General features: G+C 38.2%; 2 protein-coding genes across 3 annotated transcripts in view; both read right to left on the bottom strand.

Moving 5' to 3' along the window:
- LOC105227174 (plexin-A2) overlaps window positions 1-14570 on the bottom strand; it is a 103617-nt gene extending 89047 nt beyond the window's left edge. The window contains exon 1 of one of the 2 annotated variants that reach the window (XM_049460051.1): window positions 14158-14570. The gene's annotated coding sequence lies outside the window, so the exon portion shown is untranslated. The remainder of the gene's footprint in view (window positions 1-14157) is intronic. The other variant, XM_049460049.1, reaches the window with a different exon arrangement.
- Window positions 5891-6358, bottom strand: LOC125779745 (uncharacterized). Its single transcript, XM_049461017.1, has one exon. The coding sequence runs from the start codon at window positions 6356-6358 to the stop codon at window positions 5891-5893; it is 468 nt and encodes a 155-aa protein (XP_049316974.1).
- Window positions 14571-14991: the final 421 nt, after the last annotated feature.

Raw genomic sequence — 14991 nt, 5'->3', positions numbered from 1 at the left:
TAATTACTAGCAATCGAGAAATTGCAAGATAAAATTTGCAAAATTTTCAACTTTAAATGCAAATATCTCGAAAACTATAAGTTTGCGGCGGCAACAATTATATATTTTCTTAATCTGGAGCATCGGAGGATGGAGTCATGTGTAGAAGTTCACGCAAGTGAGGAAAGTTCTCTGATCGCCATTCACTTGGGAGTGGCCAGAAACGATTCTTTTACATATGACTCAAGCAGCTCACGACTTCCGGTCTTTGACCAAGTATCCTCTGGGTAGCCTAAGAACATCCGTTTGAAGGCGAGCTAACGTGAGAAGGCGAAAAATCCCCTGCATAGGGTTGTGCGCTGGGTTTGGGACCCGCCACGTAAAAACCTCCCCCAATGAAAAACAACACACAGCCTCGGATGAGAGACCCCCCTTTTGATGACGACCATGGCAAACGAAATAAGGACTATGATTTGAGGGCATGCACCTGGAATGTCCGGTCCCTTAATTGGGAAGGTGCCGCTGCCCAGCTGGTAGATGTCCTCGGAAAGATAAAGGCTGACATCACCGCCGTCCAAGAAATGCGATGGACGGGACAAGGACAGAAACGAGTAGGTCCTTGTGACATTTACTACAGTGGCCATATAAAGGAGCGCAAGTTTGGTGTTGGATTCGTGGTGGGAGAGAGACTCCGTCGCCGAGTACTATCATTCACTCCGGAGAATGAACGTCTAGCCACAATCCGCATCAAAGCGAGGTTCTTCAACATATCGCTGATTTGCGCCCACGCCCCGACGGAAGAGAAGGACGATGTGACCAAAGATGCTTTTTATGAGTGCTTGGAGCGCACTTATGAGAGATGCCCCCGCCACGATGTCAAAATCGTGCTTGGCGACTTCAACGCCAGGGTGGGCAAAGAAGGTATCTTTGGCACTACGGTCGGTAGATTCAGCCTCCACGAGGAAACATCCCCAAATGGGTTGAGGCTGATCGACTTCGCCGGGGCCCGAAATATGGTTATCTGTAGTACTAGATTCCAGCATAAGAAGATACATCAAGCTACCTGGCTGTCTCCGGATCGAAAAACCACCAACCAGATCGATCATGTTGTGATAGACGGAAGACACGTCTCCAGTGTTTTAGATGTGCGTGCGCTCCGAGGACCTAACATTGACTCGGACCACTATATTGTTGCAGCCAAAATTCGCACCCGCCTCTGTGCAGCAAAAAACGCACGCCAACAAACACAAGGAAGGTTCGACGTCGAGAAGCTGCAATCACAACAGACAGCCGAACGATTTTCTACTCGGCTTGCACTCCTGCTCTCTGAGAGCACTCGTCAACAACTTGGTATAAGGGAACTGTGGGATGGCATTTCAAACTCCTTACGTACAGCTGCAACCGAAACCATTGGTTTTCGGAAAGTGCAAAAGAACAGCTGGTACGACGAGGAGTGCCGTGTCGCAGCGGAGAGAAAACAGGCTGCCTACCTCGCAACGTTACGATCGACCACAACACGTGCGGGATGGGACAGATACCGAGAGTTGAAGAGGGAAGCGAGACGCATTTGCAGACAGAAGAAAAAAGAGGCCGAAATGCGTGAGTACGAACAGCTTGATAAGCTGGCCGACAGGGGTAATGCACGAAAATTCTACGAGAAAATGCGGCGGCTTACAGAAGGTTTCAAGACCGGAGCATACTCCTGTAGAACCCCCAAAGGTGATCTAGCCACCGATGCCCAGAGCATACTTAGATTATGGAGGGAACACTTCTCCAGCCTGCTGAATGGCAGTGAACACATAACACCAGGAGAAGGCGAACCCGATACCCCAATCGATGACGATGGAGCAGACGTTCCATTACCCGGCCATGAAGAAGTTCGAATAGCAATTGCCCGCCTGAAAAACAACAAAGCGGCAGGGGCCGACGGATTGCCGGCCGAGCTATTCAAACACGGCGGCGAAGAACTGATAAGGAGCATGCATCAGCTTCTTTGCAAAATATGGTCGGATGAAAGCATGCCCAACGATTGGAATTTAAGTGTGCTATGCCCAATCCATAAAAAAGGAGACCCCACAATCTGCGCCAACTACCGTGGGATAAGCCTCCTCAACATCGCGTACAAGGTTCTATCGAGCGTATTGTGTGAAAGATTAAAGCCCACCGTCAACAAACTGATTGGACCTTATCAGTGTGGCTTCAGACCTGGTAAATCAACAACCGACCAGATATTCACCATGCGCCAAATCTTGGAAAAGACCCGTGAAAGAAGAATCGACACACATCACCTCTTCGTCGATTTTAAAGCTGCTTTCGACAGTACGAAAAGGAGCTGCCTTTATGCCGCAATGTCTGAATTTGGTATCCCCGCAAAACTAATACGGCTGTGTAAACTGACATTGAGCGGGACCAAAAGCTCCGTCAGGATCGGGAAGGACCTCTCCGAGCCGTTCGATACCAAACGAGGTTTCAGACAAGGCGACTCCCTATCGTGCGACTTTTTCAATCTGCTGCTGGAGAAAATTATTAGAGCTGCAGAACTGAACCGAGCAGGTACAATCTTTTATAAGAGTGTACAGCTGCTGGCGTATGCCGATGATATTGATATCATCGGTCTCAACACCCGCGCCGTTAGTTCTGCTTTCTCCAGACTGAACAAGGAAGCAACGCAAATGGGTCTGGCAGTGAACGAGGGCAAGACGAAATATCTCCTGTCATCAAACAAACAGTCGTCGCACTCGCGACTTGGCACTCACGTCACTGTTGACAGTCATAACTTTGAAGTTGTAGATAATTTCGTCTATTTAGGAACCAGCGTTAACACCACCAACAATGTCAGCCTTGAAATCCAACGCAGGATTACTCTTGCCAACAGGTGCTACTTCGGACTGAGTAGGCAATTGAAAAGTAAAGTCCTCTCTCGACGAACAAAAACCAAACTCTATAAGACGCTCATAATTCCCGTCCTGCTATATGGTGCAGAGGCTTGGACGACGACAACAACCGATGAGTCGACGTTGCGAGTTTTCGAGAGAAAAGTTCTGCGAAAGATTTATGGTCCTTTGCGCGTTGGCCACGGCGTATATCGCATTCGATGGAACGATGAGCTGTACGAGATATACGACGACATTGACATAGTTCAGCGAATTAAAAGACAGCGGCTACGCTGGCTAGGTCATGTTGTCCGGATGGATGAAAACACTCCAGCTCTGAAAGTATTCGACGCAGTACCCGCCGCGGGAAGCAGAGGAAGAGGAAGACCTCCACTCCGGTGGAAGGACCAAGTGGAGAAGGACCTGGCCTCGCTTGGAATATCCAATTGGCGCCACGTAGCGAAGAGAAGAAACGACTGGCGCGCTGTTGTTGACTCGGCTATAATCGCGTAAGCGGTGTCTACGCCAGTAAAGAAGAAGAATCTGGAGCATCAGCTCTATCCAACCATACCACTTTTAACCCTGAAATCGTGGGATCGTATACTAAAGCCGACCCCTACTTTCTGTTGTATAATAATATTTTTCTATATTTTTTAAACAATATATGATATATAGTCCATATAAATATATGGAACAATAGTTCATTTTGAATCACTTATATCTCTAAATATGAAACAGAAAAATATTTGATTATATTTTTAGAACACAACGTATGGCAACACTGCTATTTGTCATAAATGTAAACACACAAATCTCTTGAAAGTTTGAATGTGCAAAATAGTTTTTAAAATATATTTATTTTCTTAAAAAATACACAATTAGTGTAAATTTTTGATATATTTGAATGTGTACAGTGTAATTTATATATATAAAAGAAAGTTGTTGTTAGTTACAATATTTATAACTCAAGAACGGCTAAGCCGCTTTGGCTGAAAAAATAATAATTTCAAAATTCATAACTGGCTCGGTAATCAGTCATTGAGTATGTATTATACCACGTGCATCCCAAAATACTGATGTCATAACCATTGTAGCCGACCTTTTCGCCTTTCTACGCCTGTTTGGTGAACCGGTTTATCATGTGCAGTCCACTAGAATGACTCTCGATTGGACTTCAGAGGGAAATGATGAAGCTATGTTTCTATTGTCACACACCAAACGACGGTTTTATTACGACTAAAGAGCACTTAAACACTTCTCAGAATCAGTTACTCGTTGCTTTTGTTGGATTATGAACTTGCGAGGCACCCACTTTGCACAGAGCCTCTTTAAGCTTAGCAAATATCTTTCCATCGGTGGATTTCCCTGAGCCCAAATTCAACCATATTTTCCTCCAAAAAGCATTAATTTATTAACACACGAAATGCTCTATGATCCATTGTTTTGTGAACTAACACAAGTTGCTTCACAGAAATGATTTCTCATTAACTAATAATTATAATTCAACTAATAGAAATCATATAGATGGTAATAGTAGTATTATCTATGTATCAGCCACAGTGAAACGTGGACGGGTCCTCTAGTTAAATATATATTAATTGAAAAATGTGTGAAAAGTGGGTTGAACATAACGAGCATTGTTTTTACAAATTTTTGAACTTTAAAGTAAAACATTAACAGACCTCCTCTATCCATCCGTACCATCAAATCACGGCGCCGAAAGAATCGTAATATTGCCAGTAAAAACACTATGTTAATAGGCTATTCAGTTTAAATTGTTTACATGTATTTCTTCCTTATATTCTTAAGTTCCAAATCCAAAAACAAAAATATGTACTCCTTTTTTCATTTTGGTAATAACGGAATTTTACCGTGCGATTCTGTAACGTGAGACAGTCTCAAGTCTCTAAATTTGAGATTTTAAGTTAGAGACAATTTTTGAGACTTGAGACGATTTTGCTACATTTCATCATTCAGAGAAATGAACTAATGAAAATAATTATGTCGATAAGAAATATTAAATTTTCTTTAACATAGTCAAAAAACATAACTACCAATAAAAATATTAATATATGTTCACCTTGTTTCATAATATTTACGAAATTTATGTAAAATTAATTTATTTTTAACCTTTTCGTGTTTGAGCTGCTTACAACATATAAAAAAACGACAACCGATTAATATCTATGATGATCTCTATTCAGTATTTTCAAAATAGCAGACAACTGGTTACAGAATCCCGCTATTAGTGTAACAAGTAAACATAGGCACCACAAAGTCTCTGTTCAGTTTGCTTAAATTGGAAATACCGTTACTTTTCACGAATTTGTTTCTTCTTTTTGCGCAAATTCTATTGTGTTTTAATATAATTAATCGTTTAAAGTGCTCGTGACGCGTTTTAATAATATTAAAAAAAACCAAAGGAAAATACTAATTTTGTCGGAAAAAAAAATATCATTAAGTTGTGGAAAGATGGTAAAAGTTTCAGAAAAGTTGGGCAAACCATTAGAAGAACGTATTCCTCGGTCCAGCGTGTAGTAAACAATTTAAAAAAAAAACGGAATTTTAACGTCAAAACCGCGATCTGGCCATCCAAAAATATTATCAGTCCGAGAAGAACGCAAAATAATAAATAGGGTGAAAGTTAACCCTCGAATTACGTCCACAAATATTATTGAAAACGTAAATATAACCTTTAACACATTGAGTGCCAAGGGGTTTTGACGAAAACCTTCCCCGGGTGCCAAGCACATTTTTTGCTATAAAATGGTGTAAAAATAGAAAATATTCAGTTCTGCGCCAATCCCGGATGATTTTGTGGTTTATTTTGGATTTAATAACGGTTTTTTTTATTTTATTTTAAGTATACATACGCCAAACGGCTTTATACAACTATATAATTTGAAATTATGTAATAATTGTTATGTAATTAAGTATAAGGGATTAAGTAGTATTTAACACTAGTATAAATAAGGCTATAAATTGAACAAAAGTTGTAAGACTAGCAAATTAGGAAGGAGAAAGTGTAAAAGGTGAGACTAGGGATATTGCAGTAGACGTGATTTGATATCCGGGATGAAGACACTGAGTGATCCACTATAGAAGTCCACATCACTATGCAATGAGTTGACGAGCCTGGCCAGACGGTTGTGAGGACCGTTGAAAACGTAGCTCTTGGTTGTTTTCGTAGTCATCAGGAGACGGTTATGTCTCAGTGAGGGACCCACTGATGCGAGTTCGAAAATGCTGATGATGTCTGGCGCATCGATAAGGCCGTTCATGACTTTGAAAAAGAATAACATGTCAGCTACTTGACGACGTTCTTGCAGGCTGTTTATGTTATAGTATTCATAGACATCAGACACTGTGTTGTAACCACCAGGAATACCATAGCGATAGCCAATACATTTACATAATTTTGATTGTATTTTTTCAATACGACTACAGGCAGCATCGGTGTAAGGCGACCAAATTACAGTGCCATATTCTAAAATTGGCCGACCCATAGATGAATAAAGGCGTAGCAGTGAGATGGGATTCGTGAAATCTTTGCTAGTTCTAGTAATGAATCCCAGAACCTTAAATGCCTGGAGAGTGATCTTTTCAATATGCTTGTTAAACGTGAGTTTATTGTCTATGATGATACCCAGGTCCTTTACATGATCCACAATTCATCATTTAGAAAATAATTAGCTGGTATTCTGATATGTGACCGTGAGTAGGATACAGTTACGCATTTTTTTACATTCAAGTCCAATTTGTTTAATCGGCACCACAACGAAAGCTTGTCTATGTCATTCTGAAGAACCCGAAGATCTTGCTCACTGGTTATCATTCTGAAGATCTTCAGATCGTCTGCATAAAGCAAAAATTCCGATTGAAAGTTATCGCCAATATCGTTTACGAAAATATTAAAGAGAATAGGCCCCAGATGTGACCCCTGAGGTACTCCTGAGGTTACATTATGCTTAGCAGACAGGTATCCACCTACTTTGACTTGGAAATGCCTTCCTGTAAGATATGATTGAATCCAATTCAGTGCATTACCGCATATACCGTATCTTCTAAGTTTGTTTCGCAGAATAGTATGATCCACCCTGTCAAACGCCTTGCTGAAATCGGTGTAAATGGTGTGAGCTGAGTGGCCATTGTTTAGGGCATCTAGTAAATAATTAACGTAGATAAACAGGTTAGAGGAAGTCGACCTACCGCCGACGAAACCATGCTGCTTGTTGGTGATAATGTTTGTGAAGAATGCCGTGAGTTGTGGAAGAACTATCTTCTCGAAAAGCTTGGCCAAAGCTGATTGGATACAAACTGGCCTATAGTTAACGACCTCAGACTTTGGGCCGTCCTTGTGAATCGGACAGATGTAGGATGATTTCCATATAGTAGGAAAGACTCCGCTTTGTAGAGAGTAACTGAATAGGTGTGTAATATGCTCGCTGAGGCTGTATGCACAGTATTTAAGAAAACTATTTGGTAAGCCGTCCGGACCAGCACCTTTCTTCAAGTTCAGTGTTGACAACATTATACGGACATCATTGATGTTAACCCCGAATTCATCCATAATGACAGTGGGAGCTGGTTCTACTTCAGTTGGTGGTGAGCACTGGTGAGAATCTTGGTTGCACACACTATTAAAAAAGGATGCGAACATATTGCTGATGTCGATACCTGAATCTGCCGTCAGATTATTCCAGTACATGGTGGACGGGATGTCACCATTACCTCTTTTTTTATGCCTAACAAACTTCCAGAACACATTAGAGTCATCTTGTACTTGTCGTTCAACCTTGTCTATGTAATTCCTGTAGCATTGTTTATTGAGAAATTTACATTCTTTCCTGAGTTCTCTAAATTTTCTATAGTTCTCTTTGCAGTTGCACTTCTTGAAGGTAGTATGGGCTTCCTTCTTGAGTATCATTTTGCGTTTTAATTCACTTGAAAACCAGTGCGGAAAGTTGTTGTTATTCTGTGAACGAACAGGCACATAGGTAGATATACCTCTTTGAATGATGTCATAGAAGACTACTAATTTGCTGTCAAGGGTAGTGGATGAATACAGTCTCGTCCAATCAACGTTTTGATAAAATGCGTTAAGACTCCCATAGTCAGCACTTTGGAAATCATAGAAAGGTATAGTTACTGGTTTGAGGCTGAGCTGGAGTTCAATCGTGATACCAAGTGCTGGGTGGTATCGATCCATTGTAGTAATTGCCTGTGTGTGATAAACATGTATATGCTGATTACTGAAACAGAGATCGAGTAAATTGTGACTATCGGCTTGAATGTTGTTAAATTGGCGGCATTCTAAAAGAGAAAAGCCTTCATAAAGCAAATTTACACAGTCTGTATAGGGCGAGCTACTTGGAAGGTTAAAATCCCCCGTGATGAGGAAGTTGGCATTTTTGTGCTTTTCTTTCAGGTACTGGAGTGTATCAAGGAACGCTTGGTATACGATTAGCGATGCTCTCGGAGGAATGTAGACACATCCAATAATGATGTCTGATCTATTGCACTTGATTTTTACGTATATGTGTTCAATACTATCATCAATGACTGGGATACATTCCGCGGGCACAAACTTCTTTATTGCGATGAAAACACCCCCACCTCGTTCACTATCACTTGTGATATTGTTTCTATCCTTCCTGTAAATACTGAATGAATCATCTATAACTTCCCCATCATGGATAGCTGGGTGAAGCCATGATTCAGTGATGCAGAATGCATCAATACTACTAATCGCTGCTGCTGTGAGAAAACTGCCGAGCTTGGTTCGTAGTCCCCTCACATTCTGATAGTGGATGTGTAAGTTTGTTTGAATTTCCCTTATCGTTGAACGAGCGAAAATTCTTATTGACTAATTTCGGGACGCCATTAACGTATTTTATCGTCTTCGAGGAATCCCCATTTTTCACCAGAGAATTCAGCTGTGTGCGAAGGTTCTTGAGGTGCATCAACTGAGCGGGAGTGAGATCTGATTTAAATATGACTTTGGGTGTTCCGTCAACAGGTTCGGGTGGTTTAGACTTTAATATAGCGCGAGCAACGGATGGGGAAGTTGTTTCCACTAGCAGCGGGCGGTTACGGCCAGCAGTTGGGCGACCCAATCGTCGGAGTTTCAGTTCATCCAAACTGACAGGCAAATCGATTGGTAAGATGGACTGGACGGTAGCTCTATCTTCATCAAGACGGTCTTTGCCATCAGCTCTCCTTGACTCTTGAACATTCAACATAACGACGTTTGATTCCCGTTTTTTGCGTTCGGAAAACTCTGCTAAAATTTCCTCAGTTGAAGCTGATGCGCTAATGAAAGTTTCCAGCTTGTTTTCTACTGAGTTTAGTCTGTTATCAAGAGTAGAACATGTATTGGACAAATCTTTGTGCTGCTTGGATAAACTTGAGACCTCCCTTCTGATGTCATTAACATTCTTTTCAATGGCGGTCTTAAAACTATTGAACTTACTCTCAAAAGATGTTGTGATCTTTGAATACTGGTCATCAAGCAGACGTTTAAGTTTAAGCATGGTGATGTTTCCATCGTCGTCACTTTCACAGTCAAGATCATCTTGAGTGACGATACTAACCTCCAAACGGCATGTTTCACATTTCCATTGATGACCTTGATGTTTTATTTTATTTGCTAGCTCGGTGAATTCCGCTCTATTAAGTTTCGCACACTTGGAATGGGTCCATGAGCGGCAATTTGCGCACATTACACTTGGTGAATTAGCGACCATTTTACAAACGGCAGAAAGCTGCGGCTGAATGGTTTTTTTGGGAGGCATTTTTGAGCCATATAACATACCATACAGAAGAGATTTGGATTTATTTTGATAATCACTGCACTAAACAATAATTAACTGCTAAAGAACAATTATTGTTAATTTTATTCAATATTTAACTTTTGTTCAATTATTTTTGCGCGCTTCATAACAAAGGGTTGCCAGATGGCAGCTTCTAATGGAGAAAATGGAATGTTTTTTTTGTCGCACGTTTCCTTACGACATGGCACTGCACGACGGAATTGCAATCGTAAAAATCGATGTCGTACGAAAATGTGCGACGCGATTTTTTTGCTATTTTTTATTTTTTTTCTTTTTACGCATTTTATACGATGGAGCACGTAATCCTGCAGAGCCTTCAACTAGTCAAGGAACGAGACGTAAAAGACGAGCAACAGAAAAGCCACTGGCTGTGGTAGAATATAATAAGGGGAAATCAGGCATTGATCTTTCCGACCAAATGGCTTCATACGCAAATACCCTTCGCAAAGGGTTAAAATGGTACCGAAAGCTGGGAAATGAACTTTTACTTGGACTTTCCGTGGTAAATGCCTATACTGTGTATAAAGCAGCTACGAATAGAAACATTAATATACGAACATTCCGTGAACGCGTTGCGAAGGGCCTACTAGATCTCACATCCCCCAGCCTGTATCGCAATCAAAACATATTATCACAAAAAGAGTAGATGAAACTAATAAAACCATCCGACGTGCTTGTGTTTTATGCTACGCTGAAGCAAAAGGAAAATTTAGTCGAAAGGAAGCAAGAAGGAATATCAAAAGGACAACTACGTATTGTCCGCAATGCCCCAACACTCCTCAATTGTGCATTGATTGCTTTCCAAAATATACACATCTAAAAAATTAATGTAAACATCAATGTAATTGAAGTTATCATATCCTAATTTTAGTTTTTCAATATCTTTTTTATACTTTTTTTCCGAAATATCGAATGAATTCCAATAAATTTTCAAAATTAAAGTTTTCAAAATTAAAGTTTTTATCATAAAAACCGCAAAAATGAAGATATCTCTATGAAACTTGGACCAAAATTTAGGGCAAACATTAGGCTGCTAGAAATACATTTAAAAAACCCTGTAGCGTCAACCAAAAACACATGACAATACCTAAGGCCAGACAATGCCTGTCGCACGAAAACGTGTAGCCATGGCACTCAATGTGTTAAGAAAACGGGTCGGCTTTAGTATACGATCCCACGATTTCAGGGTTAAAAGTGGTATGGTTGGATAGAGCTGATCCTCCAGATTAAGAAAATATATAATTGTTGCCGCCGCAAACTTATAGTTTTCGAGATATTTGCATTTAAAGTTGAAAATTTTGCAAATTTTTTCTTGCAATTTCTCGATTGCTAGTAATTATTTAATTCATATTATGCCTTTTTTATGCACTTATACTTCATTACATTGTTTCTACATATTTTTTTTTCCAGTAATTATTTAGTTATTTGCTTAAAATAAGCATTTTATATTTTACACAATTTTCATTTCATTGCACAATAACAAAAGTATTCCGTGTTGACAGATAATAAGTGTTGCCATAATTACACATTTATCAAACGAATAAAAATGAATAAAAAATAGGACTATACCCCAAATACATAAATCATTGCCCTTTTTCTTGATATATCAAGATTTTTGATACACCCCGGTGTTGGATCGGCCAGGGTTATTTTTTTTGAAGCACGGCCGAAGGCCGCCAACGCAAAAAGGAGTTTCATTTTTTTTGAAGCGCGGCCGAAGGCCGCCAATAAAGCCTTAAAACTTTTCTTATTACAATGGAAAATTTTTTCAGATAGTATTTGTTTTCTGCGTTTGAGTTTTTATATCCATTCTTATTCGTTTGATATATGTGTAATTATGGCAACACTTAATATCTGTAAACACGGAATACTTTTGTTATTGTGCATGGAGTAAAAATTGTGTAAAATATAAAATGCTTATTTTAAGCAAATAACTAAATAATTACTAAAAAATAAATATGTAGAAACAATGTAATGAAGTATAAGTGCATAAAAAAGGCATAATATGAATTAAATAATTACTAGGAATCGAGAAATTGAAAGATAAAATTTGCAAAATTTTCAACTTTAAATGCAAATATCTCGGAAACTATAAGTTTGCGGCGGCAACAATTATATATTTTCTTAATCTGGAGCATCAGCCCTATCCAACCATACCACTTTTAACCCTGAAATCGTGGGATCGTATACTAAAGTTTCCCCAAACCATATATTTCACTTGTAAACAGACGAAAGCTGAAGCTTGAATTTGCTCATAATCATGTGCATGTATAGATAAGTCTCCGGAATTCTGCAATCAAGTGATATTTTCGGATGAAAGTAAATTTTGTATTTTTGGCATAAAAGGTCCACAAATTGTGTGGTGAAATCAGGAAATGCCCTTGAAAAACAAAATCTTGTTGGTACAGTGAAACACGGTGGTGGTGGAATGAGGTGCGGGGTTGCATGGCGGCTGGTGGTGTGGGTCAGCTTGAATTTATTGAATCCGCAATGGATAAATAGGGTTATTTGACCATTCTAAAAAATAATTTGAGACAAAGTGCAGAGAATCTTGGATTATCTTCGACGTTTTGGTTCCAACAAGCTAATGATACTAAATATACTGCTGAAATTGTCAGACTTTAGCTCTTATACAATGCTCCTAGACCGCTTAAAACGCCCTCTCAATCACCTGACCTCAATCCTATTGAGCATCTATGGAATCTGTTAGAAAAAAGAATTCGTCAGCATACGATAACAAGTAAAGAGGCTTTACGAAGTGTTATGCTGGCAGAATGGTCCCGGATTACAGTTGAAGAAACAGATAAATTGGTAAGATCAACGCCAAATCGATTGCGTGAGGTTTTAAAACAACGTGGCTATCCAAGAAAATATTGAACTTAATTTTTTTTATCATTCTTAATGCTTTAGTAACTAATTTTAAAGCTGAACTTTATGGTGCCTATATTTACTTGTTAAGATTGGTACGCAGCTCTCAAGTAATTGCTCAAGAAAAAAAATACATTATTTCTCAAGTAATTTTGACGGCTGGTTACGTATTGTGAATGATCCACATTAGAAGAGCAAGAGAGAACAAACAAAGTAAACAAACTTTGTGCGTATGTATGTATGTATGTATGTGTATTGTAACATAAATATTTTCATTGAGATTTAAGGAATGTTGTTGATGATTGGTAGGTTTTATACAACATTTCCAAAAGGAATATACTTCATAATAATGATTTCAACTTATTTCGGATGAATTTGACGATTACTTCGAATTTCCTTCAAGAAACAATTGTTGATTTGATGTTTCTTCGCAAAACCAGGTTTGCCATATTCGCATTTTATTGAAAAAAAGTATCAAAAATTAGTACTAGATTTCTTGAGAGCTGCGTACTAGCACAAGTAAGTTTATCGCAGGAAAGTTTCTGGACCGTTTCTTAAGCTTTTTTTTATATGAAGTTTTTACGTTTCTTGAGAGCTGCGTACTAAGCTTTAAACTAAAATCCCGTTATCTCAAAAATGAAAATAGGAATATACATTTTTGTTTTTGTATTTTGAACTGAAGAATATAAAGAAGAAATACATGTAAAAAATTTAAACAGAATTATCTATATTGTGTTTTTACTTCTCTTAAAAAAATGTGTCTGGTGAACGCAGTCTTCATGGGCTATGTGTATATTTATATATATATTCTTGATCTGAAGGACCTCCTCTCCCCTTACATACCCATTTTATCGCCGAAATTGGTGGATGCTACTATAAATCGCAACCTAGGTAGGTTTATGCGGTACAAAGACCCTTTTACAATACAATGTTTGCGCTGTCAGGCTTGACAGCTGATTATGTATACACACAATTATATGGATACGTTCAGATATTACAACGCAAAAGTAGAGTTTTAAAATTTAAAGTAGTACACAATCACTCTCCAAATACGTACATTCTCTAATAAAAATTAATAATATGGTTTAACAAATGTTTGCAAAGATCTCAAAGTATTTGTAATAATTTATCATTTGCATGCTACCCCAGTTAATGAATCGCGTGAGTTTTACATGGCTGTATATCCAAGTTTATATTTTACCAGCCGGATGACTACCTGTATAATCATATACACTCCCACGTTCTATCTCTTATGGAAGGGGAAAATTTGACAAATGTGCAATATTTCTATACCTGCAGCTGCCGCCACTGCAAAATTCGTATAGGAGGAACTAATATTTATTGCATTGCCACAATTCTGTTGCAAGCTCTTTCCCTTACTTTTGAATTTTAGATTGATACGTCGTATATGTGTACATACATATACTTCACAATTGTTATTTAAATTATATAGCTACAATTTAAATCCTTTATACAATTATAACTGTTACAAAACGAAACCGCATAGTATTACATACTCTTCATTTTAATTGTATATGCATGTATGCACCTAAATACACTAGTAAAGAACTTAATATAATTAACAAATATAAATAAACACACACCACTTAAATAAGATGAAAACTAATTCCACTATTTGCTTTTAGATTCCTTAATTATTGTGAATAATACACAATTCCATAAACTTGATATATCTCATCCCACACCTTACAGCGACTTTCAGTTATACTTTATTACACAAATTTTCTGATATTGAGTGATTCACTTTCGGAACTACAATCAAACTTACAGTTGTTCATTAATTTAACTTCACTGAATAGGATGCATTTGGCTTGATCTTACTTTGCACAGAAAAACGGAATTACTATCTAACCCACAATTAAACAAAATCTTTAGCAAATCAACGAGTTCAATAGTCCTATTGAAACCAAATTTAGTAGCAACAGATATACGCACATAGCGTCAAATTATTCCCCGATTTAACCCGACCGTCACAAATCGTTTCTACGTTACTATTCTATATATACATATTTAACGGAGCATCTCGGCAAGCAATATATTATTTCTAAAATTCTGTATTGCTAGCAATATTGCCAAAGGATATCACACATTCCTAATGTTTACCAAAGGGCTGTGTCCCGAATGGTATAAAAATGAGAATTCTGACATTTATAAATATTATAATATATGTTATTAATTCGTAATTATACTTTTGTTTATGTTGTTATTTGTTCCATTTACTACAGAAATCATACTCTAAATAAGAAAAGTTCTAGAGTCCTTTTGAAATACTGCAAACTAAAGTTAAAATGGGAGAATTAAGTAATTATATTGTTACAAAAAGTAGTATTAAGTTGTATTTGTATTACTATATGCATCCCTGATTATTTTTTTTTTTTTTTATTTAATAAACCATACGCCAATCGGCTTTATACATC

The sequence above is a fragment of the Bactrocera dorsalis genome, chromosome 6, assembly GCF_023373825.1.
Source record: "Bactrocera dorsalis isolate Fly_Bdor chromosome 6, ASM2337382v1, whole genome shotgun sequence".
Lineage (NCBI taxonomy): Eukaryota > Metazoa > Arthropoda > Insecta > Diptera > Tephritidae > Bactrocera > Bactrocera dorsalis.
The sequence above is the reverse complement of the archived record's forward strand: the minus strand, read 5'-3'. Positions and strand labels throughout refer to the sequence as shown.